Raw genomic sequence first — 27,608 nt, forward strand, 5'->3', positions numbered from 1 at the left:
TATACCACACAATGAAGCTGGACAAAGTAAGATTAGATATGAATGCTTTTATTCGCATTTGTCATGAAAGAACATTTTAAACAACAGGCTAATATAATATGAAAACAGCAGAGTTAAGATGTGGACTTTAATGAGAATGGGGAGACACAATAGCACAGTGGGTACATATGAAGACAAACATCTAAAATGTTGAATGTCGCTATATCAGTATTCCAAACATGGAAAATGGAAATCTTCCGAAAACTCAAAAAAACAAAAAAAATGTTATAAAATATCTGTGATCTCTCTACAATACTCAAGTTAAATCCTCAACCCAACCTCGAATGGAGGGAGAAATGTTCTGTTTTTTCCGATTTTTTCAGAGCGTCTGATCTTCCGTCGACTCCAGCAAACAGTCCCAAAAACACGGACAAGGTGCGCAGTAGTGTGTTCAATCCACCTCCGTGTCTTCAGACAGGGACAGCGCGGACACAAAGTGAGTGAAAACAGCAGCTTGGTGACAAGTGAATCCACAGCACCGCTTCCAGTGAAACGCTGAACGTTGAATGTTGATTTCTGAGAGGATCTCTATTTGACAGAGGGACAGACGAAGTATGCGAGTTTTCCTTCTCTCTCAGCGCCATCGACAGGTCTGAAGCATTTCCTTCTTGTTGTTGCGGTGCCTGTTGCGGAGAGATCCCGTCCCTCGGGTTCCTCCTCCTCAGCATTTCGTCATCTGACTCCGCAAAGTTTCATCTCCCTCGTTGATGTTCCTTATGAGCTGTGTCTGCCTGTTAAAGGTGATGGTGACAACCAGCCCATCAGGCTCCGCGTAAACGGCCTGAATGTGAACCCGAGAGATGGCATCCCGGACATTCAACAGTGTCTGCTGCAGCGTCCAAGTTATTCTTGTGCTGACTGCACCCATAGTTAGAGATCAGAGTTCCTTCTGGCTTCACAATGACTGATCACTTCACTTTTAATAGGAGAAGCGTCGGGTTATGGATTCTCGGGTTATGGATCCTCGGGTTACGGATACTCGGGTTATGGGTACTCGGGTTATGGATACTCGGGTTTTGGATTTTCGGTGTACCCCGAAACATCTTCAATCTGAAAATGTTTTTCTAAAATGGGGAAAAAAAAAAAAAAAAAATCTGAAATTCACTATTTTCTATTTCACAGTTTATGTGAACGATAGTGTTTTTTATTACAAGCATATTGTCTCCCTGTAATTAAATAATGAAACTCGAACCTCTGTTAGAGAGACAGTTTTAGTGTCGGATTCAGAGCACCGGCTCTAGTGCGCCACTGGCTCCACTGTCTAATCACGGTGCAGAAGCCAAAGTCACTCCGCCTTCCTTTCTCTAATGCAGACGGGTTCTAGCAGAGAAAAAGAGCCATGGGATGTTCCTCTATACGCCTTCACTGTGCTGTGCCCGTCCTTGGCACGATGAATCAACAGCAGACACTTTTACGCACGGCCCACAGAAGGCTTCCACGGGCTGATTATGTGCTCAGATCCAACAACAAATTATTAAAAACACAACACAGGCCAGAACTCAACATTTCCCACTAGTATTTAGAATTAGTTTCTTTGCTTCTTTGGCTGTGAGCCTCTGTGCCATCGAGAGGGCACGCATACCTCATGTGCTGGAGGAGAGTTTCCTCTGTCACAGCAGCTTTTTATTCGGTTACCGCTGTTTTTATTCGGCTTCATGATTAAAAAGCAATCACAAATCTTTAAATACACACATGTTAGATGTAATTATAAGACACAATGAAGCTGGAAAAGGGTGTGTTATCAAGTGTAATGCTTGTATTCGCATTTGTCACGAAAGAACATGTTAAACAACAGGCTATGACAATATGAAAACAGCAGAGTTAAGATGTGGACTTTAATGAGAATGGGGAGACACAATAGCACATTGGGTACACATGAAGACAATTTCCTGAATTGTTGAATGTCGCTATATCTGAATCCGAAACATGAAAAATGGAAATCTTCCGAAAACTCAACAAAACACAAAAACAAAACAAAAAAATGTAATAAAGAGCGTCTGATCTTCCGTCGACTCCAGCAAACAGTCCCAAAAACACGGACAAGGTGCGCAGTAGTGTGTTCAATCCACCTCCGTGTCTTCAGACAGAGACAGCGACTCGACAGCGCGGACACAAAGTGAGTGAAAACAGCAGCTTGGTGACAAGTGAATCCACAGTGAAACGCTGAACGTTGAATGTTGATTTCTGAGAGGATCTCTATTTGACAGAGGGACAGACGAAGTATGCGAGTTTTCCTCCTCTCTCAGCGCCATCCACAGGACTGAAGCATTTCCTTCTTGTTGTTGCGGTGCCTGTTGCGGAGAGATCCCGTCCCTCGGGTTCCTCCTCCTCAGCATTTCGTCATCTGACTCGCAAAGTTTCATTTTCCCCGTTGATGTTCCTTATGAGCTGTGTCTGCCTGTTAAAGGTGATGGTGACAACCAGCCCATCAGGCTCCGCGTAACCGGCCTGAATGTGAACCCGAGAGATGGCATCCCGGACATTCAACAGTGTCTGCTGCAGCGTCCAAGTTATTCTTGTGCTGACTGCACCCATAGTTAGAGATCAGAGTTCCTTCTGGCTTCACAATGACTGATGACTTCACTTTTAATAGGAGAAGCGTCGGGTTATGGATTCTCGGGTTATGGATTCTCGGGTTACGGATACTCGGGTTTTGGATTTTCGGTGTACCCCGAAACATCTTCAATCTGAAAATGTTTTTCTAAAATGGAAAAAAAAAAAAAAATCTGAAATTCACTATTTTCTATTTCACAGTTTATGTGAACGATAGTGTTTTTTATTAAAAGCATATTGTCTCCCTGTAATGAAATAATGAAACTCGAACCTCTGTTAGAGAGACAGTTTTAGTGTCGGATTCAGAGCACCGGCTCTAGTGCGCCACTGGCTCCACTGTCTAATCACGGTGCAGAAGACAGCGACTCGACAGCGCGGACACAAAGTGAGTGAAAACAGTTGCTTGGTGAAAAGTGAATCTCTCGGTGCGCTCAGCCTCTGTCTGCTTTCCTGAACCCGTGGCTGCAGACATAAACCCCTCCCACTGCTCCTCCCCAGCCCGTCTGAATGGGGCCGGTACTTTGCTCATCGAGATTTGCTCTATTAACCTGACAGCAGTGCAGCAGTCTGAGCATTGGGATTGTTTGAATTGTCGAGCCACTGCAAACATTTCAATATGGCTGATGTGAATAGAAATGTTGTCGCTGTGCTCCAGCAGACACTGCGGGCTTTTCTTCGACACCTTGTTTCCCGCTTTGAAATCAGGCTGTGCATTGAAGAGCCACATGGTCTTGTTGTTGTCCTCCTCCGTGACGGAGATAGGCTGGCTGTGATCTTCATCACTAGTCTCCTGGGGGGCAACCCTGCTGACTCAGCTGCGTAGTCATGTTAAGGGAGGCATCCGATGGAGCCACTGACCCCCAGAGACACTGAGCTCTGACTTCAGCCTACATCTCCAAAAAGGATATTTTGATACGCTGGACACATGATTGCAAGTGTTGTTGCTGCTGTTTGGTGACTTCAGCACAATCTCCCCTATCAAAGTGATTGGCAAATGCGCTCTGCACCTGCATATTGGACTTCCTCACTAACAGAACCGGGAGACACTTTGTGACAGGAGTCACACCTCCTCCACTCTAGTGCTCAACACCAGAGCACCTCGGGGCTGCGTGTGCGCTCTGCGCCCTCCTGTTCATACTGTACACCCTTGACTGCATCCACTGCCATGGACAAAACTCTGCTGTGAGGTTGTGCGTCTGACACCTCCATCATCGGCTGGATTTCACCCAACGATGAGACTTCGGAGAGGGACTTTGAGAGGAAATGAACAATCTTTCAAAGGAAAAATTCCTGCACAGAGCAGAACTTATTCCTCTTTGAGGAACCAAAGCTCTGCGATCACTGCTGCTCTGTCTCATTGATGTTGAATATGACCACCAGCAGCAACATCTTTAATCTGAAAATGTATTCCTAAAATGTAAAAAATCTTAATTTTCTTCTTCAATTCACAATTTCCCATTTGACGGTTTATGTGAATAAAAGTGTGTTTTATTAAAAGCATATTGTCTCCCTGTAATGAAGTGGTGAAACTTTAACCTCCCATATACAACCTCTTACCTCTATAGAAAACCCTTCCCTGTGCTGTGTTATAGAGAATTATGATAAGCGTTAGAATGGCGGGGTATGAATCAGCAGAAGACACTTTTACGCACGGCCCACAGAAGGCTTCCACAGGCTGATTATGAGCTCAGACACAGCAACAAATGAGTGAAAACACAGCACAGACCAACACAGGACAGAACTCAACATTTCCCACTAGTATTTTTATATTTATTAGTTTGTTTGCTTCTTTGGCTGTGAGCCTCTGTGCCATCTAGAGCGCACACAGGCTCACATACAGTCATGTGCTGGAGGAGAGTTTCCTCTGTCACTGCAGCACGTTGGATGTAATTATACCACACAATGAAGCTGGACAAAGTAAGATTAGATATGAATGCTTTTATTCGCATTTGTCATGAAAGAACATTTTAAACAACAGGCTAATATAATATGAAAACAGCAGAGTTAAGATGTGGACTTTAATGAGAATGGGGAGACACAATAGCACAGTGGGTACATATGAAGACAAACATCTAAAATGTTGAATGTCGCTATATCAGTATTCCAAACATGGAAAATGGAAATCTTCCGAAAACTCAAAAAAAACAAAAAAAATGTAATAAAATATCTGTGATCTCTCTATCATACTCAAGTTAAATCCTCAACCCAACCTCGAATGGAAGGAGAAATGTTCTGTTTTTTCCGATTTTTTCAGAGCGTCTGATCTTCCGTCGACTCCAGCAAACAGTCCCAAAAACACGGACAAGGTGCGCAGTAGTGTGTTCAATCCACCTCCGTGTCTTCAGACAGGGACAGCGCGGACACAAAGTGAGTGAAAACAGCAGCTTGGTGACAAGTGAATCCACAGCACCGCTTCCAGTGAAACGCTGAACGTTGGATGTTGATTTCTGAGAGGATCTCTATTTGACAGAGGGACAGACGAAGTATGCGAGTTTTCCTTCTCTCTCAGCGCCATCCACAGGACTGAAGCATTTCCTTCTTGTTGTTGCGGTGCCTGTTGCGGAGAGATCCCGTCCCTCGGGTTCCTCCTCCTCAGCATTTCGTCATCTGACTCCGCAAAGTTTCATCTTCCTCGTTGATGTTCCTTATGAGCTGTGTCTGCCTGTTAAAGGTGATGGTGACAACCAGCCCATCAGGCTCCGCGTAAACGGCCTGAATGTGAACCCGAGAGATGGCATCCCGGACATTCAACAGTGTCTGCTGCAGCGTCCAAGTTATTCTTGTGCTGACTGCACCCATAGTTAGAGATCAGAGTTCCTTCTGGCTTCACAATGACTGATCACTTCACTTTTAATAGGAGAAGCGTCGGGTTATGGATTCTCGGGTTATGGATCCTCGGGTTACGGATACTCGGGTTATGGGTACTCGGGTTATGGATACTCGGGTTTTGGATTTTCGGTGTACCCCGAAACATCTTCAATCTGAAAATGTTTTTCTAAAATGGGGAAAAAAAAAAAAAAAAAATCTGAAATTCACTATTTTCTATTTCACAGTTTATGTGAACGATAGTGTTTTTTATTACAAGCATATTGTCTCCCTGTAATTAAATAATGAAACTCGAACCTCTGTTAGAGAGACAGTTTTAGTGTCGGATTCAGAGCACCGGCTCTAGTGCGCCACTGGCTCCACTGTCTAATCACGGTGCAGAAGCCAAAGTCACTCCGCCTTCCTTTCTCTAATGCAGACGGGTTCTAGCAGAGAAAAAGAGCCATGGGATGTTCCTCTATACGCCTTCACTGTGCTGTGCCCGTCCTTGGCACGATGAATCAACAGCAGACACTTTTACGCACGGCCCACAGAAGGCTTCCACGGGCTGATTATGTGCTCAGATCCAACAACAAATTATTAAAAACACAACACAGGCCAGAACTCAACATTTCCCACTAGTATTTAGAATTAGTTTCTTTGCTTCTTTGGCTGTGAGCCTCTGTGCCATCGAGAGGGCACGCATACCTCATGTGCTGGAGGAGAGTTTCCTCTGTCACAGCAGCTTTTTATTCGGTTACCGCTGTTTTTATTCGGCTTCATGATTAAAAAGCAATCACAAATCTTTAAATACACACATGTTAGATGTAATTATAAGACACAATGAAGCTGGAAAAGGGTGTGTTATCAAGTGTAATGCTTGTATTCGCATTTGTCACGAAAGAACATGTTAAACAACAGGCTATGACAATATGAAAACAGCAGAGTTAAGATGTGGACTTTAATGAGAATGGGGAGACACAATAGCACATTGGGTACACATGAAGACAATTTCCTGAATTGTTGAATGTCGCTATATCTGAATCCGAAACATGAAAAATGGAAATCTTCCGAAAACTCAACAAAACACAAAAACAAAACAAAAAAATGTAATAAAGAGCGTCTGATCTTCCGTCGACTCCAGCAAACAGTCCCAAAAACACGGACAAGGTGCGCAGTAGTGTGTTCAATCCACCTCCGTGTCTTCAGACAGAGACAGCGACTCGACAGCGCGGACACAAAGTGAGTGAAAACAGCAGCTTGGTGACAAGTGAATCCACAGTGAAACGCTGAACGTTGAATGTTGATTTCTGAGAGGATCTCTATTTGACAGAGGGACAGACGAAGTATGCGAGTTTTCCTCCTCTCTCAGCGCCATCCACAGGACTGAAGCATTTCCTTCTTGTTGTTGCGGTGCCTGTTGCGGAGAGATCCCGTCCCTCGGGTTCCTCCTCCTCAGCATTTCGTCATCTGACTCGCAAAGTTTCATTTTCCCCGTTGATGTTCCTTATGAGCTGTGTCTGCCTGTTAAAGGTGATGGTGACAACCAGCCCATCAGGCTCCGCGTAACCGGCCTGAATGTGAACCCGAGAGATGGCATCCCGGACATTCAACAGTGTCTGCTGCAGCGTCCAAGTTATTCTTGTGCTGACTGCACCCATAGTTAGAGATCAGAGTTCCTTCTGGCTTCACAATGACTGATGACTTCACTTTTAATAGGAGAAGCGTCGGGTTATGGATTCTCGGGTTATGGATTCTCGGGTTACGGATACTCGGGTTTTGGATTTTCGGTGTACCCCGAAACATCTTCAATCTGAAAATGTTTTTCTAAAATGGGAAAAAAAAAAAAAAAAAATCTGAAATTCACTATTTTCTATTTCACAGTTTATGTGAACGATAGTGTTTTTTATTAAAAGCATATTGTCTCCCTGTAATGAAATAATGAAACTCGAACCTCTGTTAGAGAGACAGTTTTAGTGTCGGATTCAGAGCACCGGCTCTAGTGCGCCACTGGCTCCACTGTCTAATCACGGTGCAGAAGACAGCGACTCGACAGCGCGGACACAAAGTGAGTGAAAACAGTTGCTTGGTGAAAAGTGAATCTCTTGGTGCGCTCAGCCTCTGTCTGCTTTCCTGAACCCGTGGCTGCAGACATAAACCCCTCCCACTGCTCCTCCCCAGCCCGTCTGAATGGGGCCGGTACTTTGCTCATCGAGATTTGCTCTATTAACCTGACAGCAGTGCAGCAGTCTGAGCATTGGGATTGTTTGAATTGTCGAGCCACTGCAAACATTTCAATATGGCTGATGTGAATAGAAATGTTGTCGCTGTGCTCCAGCAGACACTGCGGGCTTTTCTTCGACACCTTGTTTCCCGCTTTGAAATCAGGCTGTGCATTGAAGAGCCACATGGTCTTGTTGTTGTCCTCCTCCGTGACGGAGATAGGCTGGCTGTGATCTTCATCACTAGTCTCCTGGGGGGCAACCCTGCTGACTCAGCTGCGTAGTCATGTTAAGGGAGGCATCCGATGGAGCCACTGACCCCCAGAGACACTGAGCTCTGACTTCAGCCTACATCTCCAAAAAGGATATTTTGATACGCTGGACACATGATTGCAAGTGTTGTTGCTGCTGTTTGGTGACTTCAGCACAATCTCCCCTATCAAAGTGATTGGCAAATGCGCTCTGCACCTGCATATTGGACTTCCTCACTAACAGAACCGGGAGACACTTTGTGACAGGAGTCACACCTCCTCCACTCTAGTGCTCAACACCAGAGCACCTCGGGGCTGCGTGTGCGCTCTGCCCCCTCCTGTTCATACTGTACACCCTTGACTGCATCCACTGCCATGGACAAAACTCTGCTGTGAGGTTGTGCGTCTGACACCTCCATCATCGGCTGGATTTCACCCAACGATGAGACTTCGGAGAGGGACTTTGAGAGGAAATGAACAATCTTTCAAAGGAAAAATTCCTGCACAGAGCAGAACTTATTCCTCTTTGAGGAACCAAAGCTCTGCGATCACTGCTGCTCTGTCTCATTGATGTTGAATATGACCACCAGCAGCAACATCTTTAATCTGAAAATGTATTCCTAAAATGTAAAAAATCTTAATTTTCTTCTTCAATTCACAATTTCCCATTTGACGGTTTATGTGAATAAAAGTGTGTTTTATTAAAAGCATATTGTCTCCCTGTAATGAAGTGGTGAAACTTTAACCTCCCATATACAACCTCTTACCTCTATAGAAAACCCTTCCCTGTGCTGTGTTATAGAGAATTATGATAAGCGTTAGAATGGCGGGGTATGAATCAGCAGAAGACACTTTTACGCACGGCCCACAGAAGGCTTCCACAGGCTGATTATGAGCTCAGACACAGCAACAAATGAGTGAAAACACAGCACAGACCAACACAGGACAGAACTCAACATTTCCCACTAGTATTTTTATATTTATTAGTTTGTTTGCTTCTTTGGCTGTGAGCCTCTGTGCCATCTAGAGCGCACACAGGCTCACATACAGTCATGTGCTGGAGGAGAGTTTCCTCTGTCACTGCAGCACGTTGGATGTAATTATACCACACAATGAAGCTGGACAAAGTAAGATTAGATATGAATGCTTTTATTCGCATTTGTCATGAAAGAACATTTTAAACAACAGGCTAATATAATATGAAAACAGCAGAGTTAAGATGTGGACTTTAATGAGAATGGGGAGACACAATAGCACAGTGGGTACATATGAAGACAAACATCTAAAATGTTGAATGTCGCTATATCAGTATTCCAAACATGGAAAATGGAAATCTTCCGAAAACTCAAAAAAACCAAAAAAATGTAATAAAATATCTGTGATCTCTCTATCATACTCAAGTTAAATCCTCAACCCAACCTCGAATGGAAGGAGAAATGTTCTGTTTTTTCCGATTTTTTCAGAGCGTCTGATCTTCCGTCGACTCCAGCAAACAGTCCCAAAAACACGGACAAGGTGCGCAGTAGTGTGTTCAATCCACCTCCGTGTCTTCAGACAGGGACAGCGACTCGACAGCGCGGACACAAAGTGAGTGAAAACAGCAGCTTGGTGACAAGTGAATCCACAGCACCGCTTCCAGTGAAACGCTGAACGTTGAATGTTGATTTCTGAGAGGATCTCTATTTGACAGAGGGACAGACGAAGTATGCGAGTTTTCCTCCTCTCTCAGCGCCATCCACAGGACTGAAGCATTTCCTTCTTGTTGTTGCGGTGCCTGTTGCGGAGAGATCCCGTCCCTCGGGTTCCTCCTCCTCAGCATTTCGTCATCTGACTCCGCAAAGTTTCATCTCCCTCGTTGATGTTCCTTATGAGCTGTGTCTGCCTGTTAAAGGTGATGGTGACAACCAGCCCATCAGGCTCCGCGTAAACGGCCTGAATGTGAACCCGAGAGATGGCATCCCGGACATTCAACAGTGTCTGCTGCAGCGTCCAAGTTATTCTTGTGCTGACTGCACCCATAGTTAGAGATCAGAGTTCCTTCTGGCTTCACAATGACTGATCACTTCACTTTTAATAGGAGAAGCGTCGGGTTATGGATTCTCGGGTTATGGATCCTCGGGTTACGGATACTCGGGTTATGGATTCTCGGGTTATGGGTACTCGGGTTATGGATACTCGGGTTTTGGATTTTCGGTGTACCCCGAAACATCTTCAATCTGAAAATGTTTTTCTAAAATGGGAAAAAAAAAAAAAAAAAAATCTGAAATTCACTATTTTCTATTTCACAGTTTATGTGAACGATAGTGTTTTTTTATTACAAGCATATTGTCTCCCTCTAATTAAATAATGAAACTCGAACCTCTGTTAGAGAGAAAGTTTTAGTGTCGGATTCAGAGCACCGGCTCTAGTGCGCCACTGGCTCCACTGTCTAATCACGGTGCAGAAGACAGCGACTCGACAGCGCGGACACAAAGTGAGTGAAAACAGTTGCTTGGTGAAAAGTGAATCTCTCGGTGCGCTCAGCCTCTGTCTGCTTTCCTGAACCCGTGGCTGCAGACATAAACCCCTCCCACTGCTCCTCCCCAGCCCGTCTGAATGGGGCCGGTACTTTGCTCATCGAGATTTGCTCTATTAACCTGACAGCAGTGCAGCAGTCTGAGCATTGGGATTGTTTGAATTGTCGAGCCACTGCAAACATTTCAATATGGCTGATGTGAATAGAAATGTTGTCGCTGTGCTCCAGCAGACACTGCGGGCTTTTCTTCGACACCTTGTTTCCCGCTTTGAAATCAGGCTGTGCATTGAAGAGCCACATGGTCTTGTTGTTGTCCTCCTCCGTGACGGAGATAGGCTGGCTGTGATCTTCATCACTAGTCTCCTGGGGGGCAACCCTGCTGACTCAGCTGCGTAGTCATGTTAAGGGAGGCATCCGAGGGAGCCACTGACCCCCAGAGACACTGAGCTCTGACTTCAGCCTACATCTCCAAAAAGGATATTTTGATACGCTGGACACATGATTGCAAGTGTTGTTGCTGCTGTTTGGTGACTTCAGCACAATCTCCCCTATCAAAGTGATTGGCAAATGCGCTCTGCACCTGCATATTGGACTTCCTCACTAACAGAACCGGGAGACACTTTGTGACAGGAGTCACACCTCCTCCACTCTAGTGCTCAACACCAGAGCACCTCGGGGCTGCGTGTGCGCTCTGCGCCCTCCTGTTCATACTGTACACCCTTGACTGCATCCACTGCCATGGACAAAACTCTGCTGTGAGGTTGTGCGTCTGACACCTCCATCATCGGCTGGATTTCACCCAACGATGAGACTTCGGAGAGGGACTTTGAGAGGAAATGAACAATCTTTCAAAGGAAAAATTCCTGCACAGAGCAGAACTTATTCCTCTTTGAGGAACCAAAGCTCTGCGATCACTGCTGCTCTGTCTCATTGATGTTGAATATGACCACCAGCAGCAACATCTTTAATCTGAAAATGTATTCCTAAAATGTAAAAAATCTTAATTTTCTTCTTCAATTCACAATTTCCCATTTGACGGTTTATGTGAATAAAAGTGTGTTTTATTAAAAGCATATTGTCTCCCTGTAATGAAGTGGTGAAACTTTAACCTCCTATATACAACCTCTTACCTCTATAGAAAACCCTTCCCTGTGCTGTGTTATAGAGAATTATGATAAGCGTTAGAATGGCGGGGTATGAATCAGCAGCAGACACTTTTACGCACGGCCCACAGAAGGCTTCCACAGGCTGATTATGAGCTCAGACACAGCAACAAATGAGTGAAAACACAGCACAGACCAACACAGGACAGAACTCAACATTTCCCACTAGTATTTTTATATTTATTAGTTTGTTTGCTTCTTTGGCTGTGAGCCTCTGTGCCATCTAGAGCGCACACAGGCTCACATACAGTCATGTGCTGGAGGAGAGTTTCCTCTGTCACTGCAGCACGTTGGATGTAATTATACCACACAATGAAGCTGGACAAAGTAAGATTAGATATGAATGCTTTTATTCGCATTTGTCATGAAAGAACATTTTAAACAACAGGCTAATATAATATGAAAACAGCAGAGTTAAGATGTGGACTTTAATGAGAATGGGGAGACACAATAGCACAGTGGGTACATATGAAGACAAACATCTAAAATGTTGAATGTCGCTATATCAGTATTCCAAACATGGAAAATGGAAATCTTCCGAAAACTCAAAAAAACCAAAAAAAATGTAATAAAATATCTGTGATCTCTCTATCATACTCAAGTTAAATCCTCAACCCAACCTCGAATGGAGGGAGAAATGTTCTGTTTTTTCCGATTTTTTCAGAGCGTCTGATCTTCCGTCGACTCCAGCAAACAGTCCCAAAAACACGGACAAGGTGCGCAGTAGTGTGTTCAATCCACCTCCGTGTCTTCAGACAGGGACAGCGCGGACACAAAGTGAGTGAAAACAGCAGCTTGGTGACAAGTGAATCCACAGCACCGCTTCCAGTGAAACGCTGAACGTTGGATGTTGATTTCTGAGAGGATCTCTATTTGACAGAGGGACAGACGAAGTATGCGAGTTTTCCTTCTCTCTCAGCGCCATCCACAGGACTGAAGCATTTCCTTCTTGTTGTTGCGGTGCCTGTTGCGGAGAGATCCCGTCCCTCGGGTTCCTCCTCCTCAGCATTTCGTCATCTGACTCCGCAAAGTTTCATCTTCCTCGTTGATGTTCCTTATGAGCTGTGTCTGCCTGTTAAAGGTGATGGTGACAACCAGCCCATCAGGCTCCGCGTAAACGGCCTGAATGTGAACCCGAGAGATGGCATCCCGGACATTCAACAGTGTCTGCTGCAGCGTCCAAGTTATTCTTGTGCTGACTGCACCCATAGTTAGAGATCAGAGTTCCTTCTGGCTTCACAATGACTGATCACTTCACTTTTAATAGGAGAAGCGTCGGGTTATGGATTCTCGGGTTATGGATCCTCGGGTTACGGATACTCGGGTTATGGGTACTCGGGTTATGGATACTCGGGTTTTGGATTTTCGGTGTACCCCGAAACATCTTCAATCTGAAAATGTTTTTCTAAAATGGGAAAAAAAAAAAAAAAAAAATCTGAAATTCACTATTTTCTATTTCACAGTTTATGTGAACGATAGTGTTTTTTATTACAAGCATATTGTCTCCCTGTAATTAAATAATGAAACTCGAACCTCTGTTAGAGAGACAGTTTTAGTGTCGGATTCAGAGCACCGGCTCTAGTGCGCCACTGGCTCCACTGTCTAATCACGGTGCAGAAGACAGCGACTCGACAGCGCGGACACAAAGTGAGTGAAAACAGTTGCTTGGTGAAAAGTGAATCTCTCGGTGCGCTCAGCCTCTGTCTGCTTTCCTGAACCCGTGGCTGCAGACATAAACCCCTCCCACTGCTCCTCCCCAGCCCGTCTGAATGGGGCCGGTACTTTGCTCATCGAGATTTGCTCTATTAACCTGACAGCAGTGCAGCAGTCTGAGCATTGGGATTGTTTGAATTGTCGAGCCACTGCAAACATTTCAATATGGCTGATGTGAATAGAAATGTTGTCGCTGTGCTCCAGCAGACACTGCGGGCTTTTCTTCGACACCTTGTTTCCCGCTTTGAAATCAGGCTGTGCATTGAAGAGCCACATGGTCTTGTTGTTGTCCTCCTCCGTGACGGAGATAGGCTGGCTGTGATCTTCATCACTAGTCTCCTGGGGGGCAACCCTGCTGACTCAGCTGCGTAGTCATGTTAAGGGGAGGCATCCGATGGAGCCACTGACCCCCAGAGACACTGAGCTCTGACTTCAGCCTACATCTCCAAAAAGGATATTTTGATACGCTGGACACATGATTGCAAGTGTTGTTGCTGCTGTTTGGTGACTTCAGCACAATCTCCCCTATCAAAGTGATTGGCAAATGCGCTCTGCACCTGCATATTGGACTTCCTCACTAACAGAACCGGGAGACACTTTGTGACAGGAGTCACACCTCCTCCACTCTAGTGCTCAACACCAGAGCACCTCGGGGCTGCGTGTGCGCTCTGCCCCCTCCTGTTCATACTGTACACCCTTGACTGCATCCACTGCCATGGACAAAACTCTGCTGTGAGGTTGTGCGTCTGACACCTCCATCATCGGCTGGATTTCAACCAACGATGAGACTTCGGAGAGGGACTTTGAGAGGAAATGAACGGAATGATCTTTCAAAGGAAAAATTCCTGCACAGAGCAGAACTTATCCTCTTTGAGGAAACAAAGCTTTGTGATCACTGCTGCTCTGTCTCATTGATGTTGAATATGACCACCAGCAGCAACATCTTTAATCTGAAAATGTATTCCTAAAATGTAAAAAAAAATATTTTTTTCTTCAATTCACAATTTCCCATTTGACGGTTTATGTGAATTAAAGTGTTTCTTATTAAAAGCATATTGTCTCCCTGTAATGAAATGATGAAACTTTAAGCTCCTATATACAACCTATCTTACCTCTATAGAAAAGCTTTCCCTGTGCTGTGCCGGTCCTTGTCATAGGGAATCATAATAAGCGTTAGAATGGCGGGGTATGAAACAGCAGCAGACACTTTTACGCACGGCCCACAGAAGGCTTCCACAGGCTGATTATCAGCTCGGACACAGCAACAAATGAGTGAAAACACAACACAGACCAACACAGGACAGAACTCAACATTTCCCACTAGTAGTTTGCAGAATTAGTTTGTTTGCTTCTTTGGCTGTGAGCCTCTGTGCCATCTAGAGCGCACACAGGCTCACATGCCGTCATGTGCTGGAGAAGAGTTTCCTCTGTCACAGCAGCTTTTTACTCGGTTAACGCTGTTATTTTTCTGCTTTTTGATTAAAAACCAATCGTAAATCTTTAAATACACACAGGTTAGATGTAATTATATCACACAATAAAACTGGACAAAGTAAGATTAGGTATGAATGCTTTTATTCGCATTGGTCATGAAAGAACATGTCAAACAACAGGCTATGACAACATGAAAACAGCGGCATCCACAGCACCGCTTCCAGTGAAAGGCGGAACGTTGATTTCTGAGAGGATCTCTAGGTGACAGAGGGACAGACGAAGTATGCGAGTTTCCCCCCTCTCTCAGGGCCATCCACAGGTCTGAAGCATTTCCTTCTTGTTGTTGCGGTGCTTGTTGCGGAGAGATCCCGTCCCTTGGGTCTCTCCTCCTCAGCATTTCGTCATCTGACTCCGCAAAGTTTCATTTTAAGGAAGCAAAGCTCTGTCCGCACATGTCGCTGTGATCACTGCTGCTCTTCCCCGTTGATGTTCAATAAGACCATCAGCAGTCTTTCGATGAATATCACAGCGAGTGTCTGCCTGTTAAAGGTGATGGTGACAACCAGCCCATCAGGCTCCGCGTAAGAGATGGCATCCCAGAGTGTCAACAGTGTCTGCTGCAGCGTCCCAGTTATTCTTGTGCTGACTGCACCCATAGTTAGAGATCAGAGTTCCTTCTGGCTTCATAATGACTGATCACTTCACTTTTAATGGGAGAAGCGTCGGGTTATGGATACTCGGGTTATGGATTCTCGGGTTATGGATACTCGAGTTACGGACAATATGAAAACAGCAGAGTTAAGATGTGGACTTTAATGAGAATGGGGAGACACAATAGCACAATGGGTACATATGAAGACAATTTTCTGAATTGTTGAAAGTCGCTATATCTGAATCCGAAACATGAAAAATTGAAATCTTCCGAAAACTCAAAAAAACACAAAAACAAAACAAAACAAAATGTAATAAAATATCTTTGATCTCTCTATAATACTCAAATTAAATCCTCAACATGACCTCGAATGGAGGGAGAAATGTTCAGTTTTTTCCGATTTTTTCAGAGCCTCTGATCTTCCGTCGACTCCAGCAAACAGTCCCAAAAACACGGACAAGGTGCGCAGTAGTGTGTTCAATCCACCTCCGTGTCTTCAGACAGGGACAGCGACTCGACAGCGCGGACACAAAGTGAGTGAAAACAGCAGCTTGGTGACAAGTGAATCCACAGCACCGCTTCCAGTGAAACGCTGAACGTTGGATGTTGATTTCTGAGAGGATCTCTATTTGACAGAGGGACAGACGAAGTATGCGAGTTTTCCTTCTCTCTCAGCGCCATCCACAGGACTGAAGCATTTCCTTCTTGTTGTTGCGGTGCCTGTTGCGGAGAGATCCCGTCCCTCGGGTTCCTCCTCCTCAGCATTTCGTCATCTGACTCGCAAAGTTTCACTTTGAGGAAGCAAAGCTCTGTCCGCACAGACCAACTCTGTCCGCACATGTCGCTGTGCAACCCAGCACTTATACGTACGGGAGGAAGTACGACTCCTTGAAAATCATAATTTAATCACAGGAATAAGGTTTAAATAAGGATATTGATTTGTTTGGGGTAGGATCAGCAGTGTTTTTATCGTGACGATTTCTGTGTACGTCGAATTTAAATGGAACGCGAATAAAGTGTTTTATTTTGTAAGGAGAGTTTTTGTCATTTTTAAATTCAGTAATAAGTGTGGTTTTAGACAAATAACATGTTATTTCACAGAGATTTTATGGAAAACTTGCATGTAGAAGGGTTGAAAACCTGGTCCATGTAACATCTTTCGATATGAAAATGTGAAATAGATTGGCTAGTAATCCTGTAGTGAATCATCTTAAGCAACACAACACATCTCTGTTTCACAGTCAAACTTTATTATGATATTGACAGAAATTATATCATAATATAGAATATAAACGATACAGTAATATAAACGATACAACCTTCAGTATTCAGTATTTTGAAAGGGGTAAAAACATAATTGCAGCTTTTACAAATATTTGAAGGTTAACTTTGGTAATAATTGTCCGAGAAATGTTTCAAGTTAAAATATCTGCAATTGCTTCAGTAATGTTGACATGTTGTACAGGATAAAGTATTCCAGGCAGGTTTCTGCCTCATTAAAGGCTAAAATAAACTAATGTGTACAACGAATATAACAGATGGGAGGTTGCAGTAACCATTATACTATTACTCTGATTACTTTGGTACATTTACTGGTTGTCTCTTCACTAGAAACAAATGCTTGCTTTTTTCAATATTTATTTTTATATAGGCCCATTTATTATTTGTATTATGAGTAAAAGCTTAACATTTCTTTATGAACAAAATATAAGAGGTCACATCTTTCCTGTTGGTTTCCTCTAATAATAATACTCTATGTATTTTGTGTGTCTGTGATGTGTGTGACACCAGCATAATAATGTCAGTAGTTTTACATCCTATAGGCTACTCTGCTCACCAAAGTCCACATCTTAACTCTGTTTTAATATGGTCATAGCATGTTGTTTAAAGTGTTCATGACAAATGTGCATAAAAACATTAAAACCACGCACTGCCTATTATGTCATACTAATGATTGACATGTGGTAATTAAACTCTTGCCAGCTTCATTGTGTGGTGGTTATTACATCCAACGTTTGTAGTGAAATAATTTAATATTTAGTATTGCCCATACACCAGAATAAATACACTGGCAGCAGAGTAAAGAGCTGCAGTGACAGAGGAAAGTCTCCTTTTTCCAGCCAATGATGGCATATGAGCCTATGTGCGCTCTAGATTGCACAGAGGCTCACAGCCAAAGAAGCCAACTAATTGTACATAGTGGGAAATGTTGAGTTCGGTCCTGTGTTGGTCTGTGTTGTGTTTTTAATAATTTGTTGTTGCTGTAAATTGACAACACGCACCTGACTATTGGAGAGAAAATCCAGGGCTTTGATTGGAGGCAACCGATCACATGCTGAAACCTTCATGTGCGTGTGACGCACGCAAAATGCATGGTCACATTTGTACGTACGCCTGCTAGAGGACGCTGAAGAAGTAGCCACACGTCTGCCTTCTTCCTTTATTTTCCCTATTTTCTCAGGCACACACACCTGTTTCCATGCTTTATCAAACTGAAGCCTGTAACAGATCTTTCTGTGAGAAGACGCAGCAGGCACAGCGCTGCACTGTCACCTACTGTCCAAATATTAAAGCACACTTCCCAGGAAGTTATGTATAACCTTCTACTTTTTTTTTTAACGGTTTTAAATAAGCCAGTACATTTTAAAGTCCAGAAATTAATAATCAATTTCACATATCTTTTTATATGTGAATAAATATAAATACATCACGTAGGCCTACAATAAGTCACATGTGTATTCAAGTAACAAGATTTAACTTTCCTGTTCTGATCCAAAATCATATGTTTATATTCTGTGGAAGGAACAGTAACATGTAACCACCATCAACAAAGTTTCAATTTACTGATGCAGCCTTTCAGTCTGCTGCAGGATTCAACGCTCCTCTATCTTATGTGCGCTTCTACACTTTGCAATATAAAATAGACATGAAATCGGCATGAAGCTGGACTCACTGGTGACGGTGGCAGAGAGGAGGACACTGGACAAACTGTTGGACATTACTGACAATGCCAGCCACCCTCTGCACACCGTCATCAGCAACCAGAGGAGCCTGTTCAGTGAAAGGCTGCTCCTCCCCAAGTGTAGGACCAACAGACTCAGGAGTTCCTTTGTCCCTCGTGCCATCACCCTCTACAACTCCTCACTCGGGGGGAGGAGAAAATAGGGTAAAGAGGACAGAAGGAAAGGAGTGGTAGCCACTCACTGTGCAATAACTGTGCAATAATAATCTACGGAAATGGAAATGAGGAGTCAAAAGTATTGGTTTCATGAAATGAATATAAATAAATAAATAAATAAAATATTCTCTCCTACTAAATCCAAACAAGAGTTTGGTCTTGAACCAGCAGGCTTTGTTGGCACTTAACAGATTATTCTCCAGCTTTGGAAGAGACACATAAAGCTGGATTTTGCTATATAGTTGAAATTAATGACTAACATTGATTTTTTAATCTCTAATTGCAATAATTGACATTATAAATTTACATGAGGAAAGAAACATAACAGAAAGTAATATTTCTGCTAGTTATTGAAACGGGCTAATTAATAAGTGGGTTAATTGATTTATTAACTATTAACCATCAACCAGGCTTGAGGAGTAACAGATTTCACATAAATAATTAAATGAGTATTAACTTGTGACAGTAATCCATTACAATTATCATCAGATTACAGTTACATTTAGTAAAAATAGGGAAAATACTCAGAGTATTGTAATTTTCCATTTTTTCTCTTTCCCTTTTCTTTTCTAAGGTTACGTTGTTCTGTTACACACTTACATTCATCAGTACTTATTTCTTTTCACTTGCCTTTTTGGGATTTTTGGTTGTTTTGGTCATCCAAAGGTAGCAAAATAATGAAATTACGTTACTTTAATATTGTGATACTTGGATTAGGTTTTAGGTTACTGCATTTTTTTTTACCAGAATATTAGTAATTGTATGGGATTATATTTTACCCTCCTAACCCAATACTGCCATTAATCCACTGACACACAAACTCTCCCACACACTGTCAATTAGAGACCATTCAATTATCTCTGGATTGGGAGCAGAGCCTGACATCTTATGGACAGAAACTGTAATTACAGTCTGCACAGACTATAATACTGTTACAACATATTTCTGAATCTCAAAGTGACCCACTGACAAACACAAATTACACACTGTGATTAAATAATCACCCAACAGATTACATGGGGGTGTTCAAAAACGTCAGTTTGTGCTAAATCACGCTACTCTATAATGGCCAAACTCTGATTGTATCTATAGCTACTACTCTAACCCTACTCCTAAACTTATGAACAGTTCTGATCTAAGTTGCCATATAAAGAAGAACATATAAAAGTATTATCAGCAAAGGGAACTTAACTATAGAAAGTAAAAATCCTGAAAAAAATGTCCCTTGTGACTGATCTATTTAATGTAAGCAGGATGTTACTGTTATAGGAGCACAATGTGGAGCTAGTTGTAACTACTTTATATATAGTAAGTAGTTTATTTAGTCCAGTGGTTCCCAGCCTTGGGGTCCATTGGTCACACAATAAATCTGAGGGGTCTTAAGATGATTAATGGGAAAGGATAAAAGAACAAACAAAGTGTTTGAGGAAGTAGGTTTAAATTTCCCACATCATTGACATTCTAGTTATTTAAGCTTATTTAAGCAATGCCACTTTATATTTTGTATTTTTTTAGCTTATCATAAATAGTGTTTTGTTTAAAGCATCAAATACATTAAACTTAAAATAATGTATTTTTCAAACATCTGCAATAGAAACTAGTAAGCGTTCATTTTACTGAAATGTATCCTTCTTACTTTATCTCCTGTTAATAAACAATTAAGACAAGTAATTTACTTGATTAATCACATAAGTATTTATCAATTGTTAATTTAACTTTTCTGTGGACAAAAATTCAAAGCAAAGTATTTGGTACACGTTGGGGTATGCAGGTAGGTAAACAGGTAGGTAGGATGAAGGAAATGACTGGGCTCAACACAGGCCTTGACTTCTACAGGTATCAGATTTCTTCCCTTTTTTTCAGAGGATTTGATTCATTGATTGCTGTCAGGATGTACAGAGAATTTCAACCATCATAACAAAAAATACATCTGAAATATGTTAACCAATAAGACCATTAATTTACTATACTATATGGATGGAAAAAATAACACCTAGTATAGTATCTTAATTAATTTAGAGTAGAAGTCCACAATTACAGACTATAAAGCAGCGAATGAGTCCAAAGTGATTCACAGCTTACTAATGTTGACAAAAAGGTTTTGGCTTTCTGAATGGTGGCTGTACGCTGCAGACACAAAAGCCCGCTTATCTAAAAGTAAGGCTAAATAGCATTTGCTCTACGTTACACATTAACACTAGTTATTTTAGTGATAGATTTAACAAAATAAACCAAGACAATTAGCTTGATCCTGTTTCAGATATGAGTTGCATGTTATCTTGTCTAAACAAAATCCTGAATCTTGTGATGGAAAATCAAAGCTCATGTCTCCACTGGTAATAGTTTCAGGCTCATAGTGGTAATTAAAATCCAGCTCACTTATATCTACCCCGTGTTGTCAGACCTGCTTGCTTGTTATAGCACAATAAAGGAGGAAACAGAAGACGGCTTTGAGCTACTTTTGACAGTTCGCAGGTTCTCCTTCACCTTCAAAACCTCAGTAAAAGAAGTCCCCACTACAAATACTTTGCACTTTATTTCAAAATGTATCAACTTACAACAACATACATACAAATAATTTGTAGATTTTTTTTCTTTCTTTACAATAGTTCCTGTGTCCAACATACCAGTCTTTGTGTCATTATCACAATGATGCATTTATCATGTAATTCCTCAATAAATTGCTATGAAGTAGACAGCGTGTGTAGCGTTTTTTATATTGAATTTATTTACAAAGTGTAGTGTTCTTAAGAAACAGATAATGTACATTCATGTACGGTGTCCGTTAGATTGATTTAAATGCAGTAAAAATTGATTTGTTAGGTCATTCAGGAATTCTGATTGCATGAGAACTGACACTAACTGTCCTAAATAATGCGGCATTCTTGCAAGATAAAAGCATAGCACTTCACTTCTGTAGAGGCCAGATAGGAAGCAGAAAGGCTCCAGTGATTAAAATGATCCTCTAAAGCCTTCTGTCATTTGCAGCAGTTACGCTGTCTCAGATTTTATTCTGCAGAAGAGGATCATGGAGACAGTCATGGCACACACCTGAGAAGAACATGCATATTAGTGAAACATGCAAATAAAAAGTAAACGTATACCAAAAAAAGGATGCTGTGCAATGATATGATATGAAATTCAGACGCATGTTTTTCATAGCTAATCAATGGTGATCTTAATTAGAAGTGTATTAACATTTGCTGATAAATACACTTCTATTATCCCACATTCATGCATGAAATTTTAAAATTGCATTATCCCATTGCCATCAGATGCTGAATAAGGCTTTTTTTACTGTCATGTATCCTCTCTCTCTGATGCACGTCAGCATAATGTAAAGTGAGAAAAAGATGAGAGATGTGGTCATACCTCCAAAGCTGCAATCCCCAGGGCCACTCCCACTATAACCACTGTGTTGCTATCAATCAGATCCTTGATCTTTGGGAAGCAACCAGTGATTGTCTGAGGAAAATAAAGAGGTAAAAAGGTAGAATTAACTTTTATCCATTCAAAATGGTTTTGAAATTGGTCATACTGTGACTCTGTGATACCCACCGATTGTGTACATGGTTCATCAGTGTCTGCACAGCACTGTGGTGGGAAACTATTGCTGTGATCAGTATAATATGGAGAGCCAGTGAAGTCTGAAGAGTTGTAGAATCCACAACAATGTAACTAATTTGGACACAAAGAGAGTATATGTTATACAAAACATCAGCAAAATTATGTAAAAAAGATTTTATAATTTGTTCAGCATACTGTGCTCATTGTAGTATTCCACAGTCCTGTAATGTCGGAATTTTTCCCATAGTCCTTTTTGATGCTCTTAACTGCTGCCGTGCCAAACTTGACAAACAACTCGTCCAACTAAAATGCAAACATACAATAGTTTTTAATCCAAGTACCAAAAGGCAGCACCTTTCACAATAACTGAGTTACCATCCAACCATCTTCTGTGTGACAAAGTCCCTTAGTTTACTCACCAAGGGTCTGAATACCAAGATCACCACAGCTCCTGCAATCTCCGCTATGAAGACCAACAGGATAATGAGGAAAAACTAGGAAGAAGATCAGAATGTTTAATTGGAATGGGAGTTTTAAAACCAACTTTTTCATTAAAATGTCACTGTATGAATTCTTCTAAAGTCACGTGTGTTTCCTTCCATCTGTTTTTCTGTGCATTTTCAATTGGAAATAAATGTCTACTATTGTGAAAAAGTTTTCACGTTTGGCTGAAGTGGAAGATTTGGTGAGAGACTTAAACTTAACTTAAATCACAATGTACATGAAGCTTTTGACTCATCAAGAGTTGAAAAATTGCTGCAAATAAAAATATTAATTGTATGTGGCAATGAGGAGACTGACATTCCTCAGATTAATTCATGAAACATAATGCCATATTCCCGTTATATTTTAACGGACCAAGGTCATCTCGCATGACTTGTTGGGTCTCTGTAAATAATGTTATAAGGAGTTTGTCTAGACCTGCTCTATTTGAAAAGTGTGCTGAGATAACTTCTGTTATTATACAAATAAAATAGAATTGAATTGAATTGAATGACAGAACTGGCGGCATCTGCTGGGGAAAGGGGGTGGTGCCTGCATGAAAGTACAGACATAATTGCAGGGAAGGACCCAGAGTGCTTCCCCGCTCGTAGGGTGCTGCTTAAGGTGCACAATGAACACAGTTCTGCACAAAATATGACAGTGTAAGTTATCAGAACTTAGAGAACCTTGGTGACCACAGAATCGTTTTGTATTACCTATTTTTGTTAGCCATTTCACACAATTCAGAAAAACAAAAATGTGCATGAACTATAGGACTGTATTTATTATGTTATGAATGAAATGTGCGTTATTTGGAAAAAAGTTATGTGTGACTGATTTACTTGATCCCTCCCTCCGTTTCTAGGACCAGACTTTCCCCCCCCCCCCCCTCCCCTCTCACACGTCCTTCCACCTTCCCACAGTGATATGATAAAAGATTTATAAGTAGTAGCCTGCTATAATAATTACAGTTTCACCACTTTAAAGGGATTGTTTGGGGGGGGTTATAGGCAAAATAGTTAAAAGAGAGGGGGGGGGGAGGGGGGGAGGGGGCCATGCCAGTAGATGGGGTTTCCTTTTGGCACATATATGTAGTATAAAAACTTTCACCACTTTTCAGATTAGCTGTTACCTAATACAACTGCCTCAAAATATCTGAACTATGCCTTTAATTTGTTTCCCTAGAATTAGATAAGAAGCTACCACACACAGACCATTTGCTTAGCTTAACACAAACACTTGCAAGGAAAGCTGGAGCACTTTAGAAGGATGGCTATGCAGTGTAGCCTTTATTCCTTAGCTTTCAACAACAGTGAAAGAGAGAAATTTCATTCTTCAAATGTTAATGCTAAGCTCATATCTCATCTAACTCCCAGCAAGAAAGAGCAAAGCATAATATTGAACTACTCCTTTGCGAAGTTGCAGACAACCTACCAGCATCAGCATGCACTTGCTCTCTTTGATGGCTCCACAGCAGCCTAGAAAACCGATGATGACCAGAAGTCCTCCTAATGCAATCAGCAGGTAGCCCACATTGAGCACCTGACTGAGCTCTGCTGGGGCATCTTCAATTTTCCCAAGAAAGCTGAGGATGGAGCCGCTGTCCACCTTCACCCAGATTCCAACACCAAGGATGGCAGCACCTGCCAACTGATGGAGAGAAGAGACAGGAAAATCTTAAGGAAACTCCACCAATTTTACACATAATGGTCAGTTTACTTGTCATAGGAAGTACTACACAGTGTACATTTACCAAGCAGGGAGGAACTAATGAAAGAGTTAAGGTTTTGGAGCTTTACCCATTTAAGGGACTAAAAGTCAGAATAATGTGCTCAACAGCTTCAAATTCAACCATGATTTCTTTTACAGTCTCTTACAACTCCAAACACATGTTGAAGTGCAATATTAAAATTTTAAAGTAGCCTTTGAAATAAGGTTCTTCCACTGGCTCATTTCAGCCTAGTAAAACACAATTAATGACAACTGCATCATACAGAGGCTACTTTCCGTTTCATACATTTTGATCATTCAAATCAATCAATCAATTTCGGTCTTACAGGTGTGGTTGCTGATTCATTTCTGTGTCACAAAGTTGCAATTGTTCTTCACACTTTGCATATTTTCAGACATCTTTCATACTACTACTACTACCACCCACTGTTTTGCTGATGCACACATTACTTAAAGGTAAAAGTGTAAAATGTAAAAGTGGAAATTAAATCATAGTTTGAATCAAATTGACTTTGTAATTATAACTTACAAAGATGATGCCATTGAAAACAAACATAGCAGCCTTGAGGAATCCGAAACATCCCATTTTTTCTGCCGATTGTTCTACCTGGAAAAAAGAAAAAGAAATGTTAAACAAATACTGTTCATCATTTTGTTGTCAACACTTATTTTTTACTTTCATGATTTTCACACAATGTCAAATCTCATTAAAATGTTATTCGGCAATTTAAAGTTTATCATCAAGTATGTTTATTTATCCATTTTAATGCCAGTTTAACAACAATGGGTGCACACATCAGCCATTTGTGTGCCCAGCATCAGTCATCTTGATGATGTGTTTCACTATGTCATTATATACTGCCAGTTAGGTGACAAATTAACAGTGGGATTGGGCTGTTTTTATCTGTAAGGTTGAGAGAGCAGGAGACGGGAAAACACCTGTCGCTTTACCAACTCACCTTTTACCCTTTGTAAGCTTTACAACTTATCTTTCTCAAACACTCACAGTGCCATGAGCCTTTCATTTCCACTCTCAGGACATTTACTGTACACATACTGTATCACCTTACATGAAACTTGTGTGAGGGCTTTGTTTAGTTTAGAATTAATGAGGGTAGAGACGATTGAGGAAGTATGCCTCTATTTTCTGGGAAGGTTTATCATCTAGCCCATGAGATGCAAATGAGGAAAGGAAACAGACTCAGGAGTTAGACATCTAAATTACTGATGTGGAAATGTTTCTTCTCTGTTAATTATGACATTCTAATACTTAAAAATCATAAACATAGATGATATATAGTTGAAGTAATATGAGCATAAATGCAGTTTTTAAAGATCAAAGACAGTGTATTTCTGTGTGTGTGTATTTGCATAGAAAATGATGTGGCCAGGCAGTCACACCCAGCACACAAGTAAGACTACGACGTAAAAGCTGAGGACAAACAGACGTACATTACAACATAACAGCCCACCTCTATATCTGTCGAATCTCTCTCTATATCTCTGTTTTACAAGTTTGCACTTTAACATTTCACTTTCTTCATCCTCTCTTCATTCATCAAACAACACACACACACACACACACACACACACACACACACACACACACTATATCCTGTCTCTAAATCTTTTCCTCCCACCCCCTTTTACAACCTCTACTGTTCTAGAGTCACTTGAAGATTGTCACTTCCAAATTAGAGTGTGTGTGTGTGTGTGTGTTGTTGTGTGTGTGTGTGTGTGTGTGTGTGTGTGTGTGTGTGCGCGTGTGTGCGTGTGTGTGCATGCAGACCTCCCAGATGGGGAACAGTGCCCTTTGTGTGGTGTGACAAAGCAGACATATTGTTATCCCCAACTACAATGACTGAGCAGAACCGTATTGCGTATAGCAACAGGCTGCTTTCTGAGAACTGGGATATCCCTCGTGACCTCTACACTATTATTTCAAATGCACTTTTCTACTAAAGCCTTTACAGTTGTTTTCGTTGTACAACACCTTCCATAAATATCTGCTCGCATATAGAATAAGCCCCAAACAGGAAGTGACTTGTCAGTTCATTGAGCTTGCCTCTGCTGTTACAGTAAAGCTGGTTTTCATCAAGTTAATCATACATTCAGGGGCCAAGATGCAGTCCAGTGGTTGCCTTGACTCCCCAAACTCCCTCTATCATTTCACTCCCCCAAGCTTCTTCCCACCAGGAGTCAGCCTGGTGATGTATTAAGAAGCTAGAGTCACACGCAAGTCTCAAAATGCCCCAGAAATGACAGAAAAAAAGATGTAGTGTGCACTTCCATTACCTCTTAGAACACAGATTAACAAAAAGGAGGAGCTCTTGGTTGAAGGTTACATATATAAAGCTGTACTTTATGTGTTACACATGCAAGCAGATACATAGTCTGTTTGTTGGTCTTAGATCAACAAAAAACTTGTGAACTGTCTCTGACTGACCGACTTCCATCAAAAACAAGACAGACAAATCTCAAAGGACGCCATTGAATGGAATAATTGCAGGCAGGTCTCAGGAGATAAAGGATCATTGTCAGACGGATCCCTCCCTACGTTGGTACAGCCCTTGAAAATTTATCAAAAGACTCAAAACTCACATAGAGAAGCTAACATATAACTTTAAATCACGGTCAGTCTAAGTTAAGTCATTCTTCAGATTTACCTTTACTTCAAAGGAAATATCCAAGGACGTGCTTTGAGGCTAAGAGTCTTTCTCTCTGGTGATGGAGGCTGCTGTTGTGGGAGCAGACTGAGTGTGAGATAACAGGAGTACAGGAGTGTATTATTCTTCTGTCCTCTGAAAATGACCCACAATATACTCTCTGTCTTCCGCTTCCTGTAGCTCCCCCAGTCTGTTAGATATGAAGTGACTCTAAGTGACTTTTTCAGCTTTCTGCTTTTATTTTAAGGCTGCTGACTGGTTATAAGTACTGAAAAGGGAGGAGGGAGCAGGTGGGCGTGACCAAAGTAGCTGAGTATTAACAACACATCACCATGGAGTTGGGCTGGTCACTCCTGAGGGAGAAAGGGGAGGAGAGAAAGAGAGATCACCTGTATGTCACACCAGCCATTTAACATACATACTGTACTGTGCCTCTGTTTCGAGGTGTTAATTTGAACACAGCTTCTAAATTCGACAAAATAATGTGAGCATTTGTGATTGTAACCATTTCTAATAACTGACAACAAGCTATGTTTAAACCTTTCCATCTTTAGCAAAGAACTTAAAAAAAGTTGTACATAAACTGCATTATTATCTTTGTGCTGTACGATGTGCTCCAGTCTGGTTTCAAATCAA

The 27,608-nt window shown here is 41.7% G+C and overlaps 2 protein-coding genes across 3 annotated transcripts; both read right to left on the bottom strand.

Moving 5' to 3' along the window:
* Positions 1-32: 32 nt before the first annotated feature.
* LOC127356772 (uncharacterized) lies at positions 33-13,571 on the bottom strand. The gene is made up of 6 exons (XM_051388796.1): positions 13,082-13,571; positions 9,934-10,229; positions 6,955-7,168; positions 5,457-5,587; positions 2,631-2,684; positions 33-1,068 (listed from the first exon to the last, which is right to left on the bottom strand). The coding sequence occupies exons 2-6, from the start codon at positions 10,077-10,079 to the stop codon at positions 948-950; spliced, it is 666 nt and encodes a 221-aa protein (XP_051244756.1). The 5' UTR covers positions 10,080-10,229; positions 13,082-13,571; the 3' UTR covers positions 33-947.
* A 7,471-nt stretch (positions 13,572-21,042) lies between these two features.
* tspan34b (tetraspanin 34b) lies at positions 21,043-27,225 on the bottom strand. 2 transcript variants are annotated; one of them, XM_051387331.1, is made up of 8 exons: positions 26,973-27,224; positions 24,836-24,913; positions 24,010-24,225; positions 22,512-22,586; positions 22,288-22,395; positions 22,084-22,203; positions 21,898-21,990; positions 21,043-21,576 (listed from the first exon to the last, which is right to left on the bottom strand). In XM_051387331.1, exons 2-8 carry the CDS (start codon positions 24,890-24,892, stop codon positions 21,517-21,519), a joined length of 729 nt encoding a protein of 242 aa, XP_051243291.1. In that variant the 5' UTR covers positions 24,893-24,913; positions 26,973-27,224; the 3' UTR covers positions 21,043-21,516. The 2 variants fall into 2 exon arrangements, with proteins under 2 accessions (XP_051243291.1, XP_051243290.1); XM_051387330.1 differs by having other exon boundaries at positions 21,898-22,203; positions 26,973-27,225.
* Positions 27,226-27,608: the final 383 nt, after the last annotated feature.

This window comes from Dicentrarchus labrax, unplaced genomic scaffold (genome assembly GCF_905237075.1).
Source record: "Dicentrarchus labrax unplaced genomic scaffold, dlabrax2021, whole genome shotgun sequence".
Classification (NCBI taxonomy): Eukaryota; Metazoa; Chordata; class Actinopteri; family Moronidae; genus Dicentrarchus; species Dicentrarchus labrax.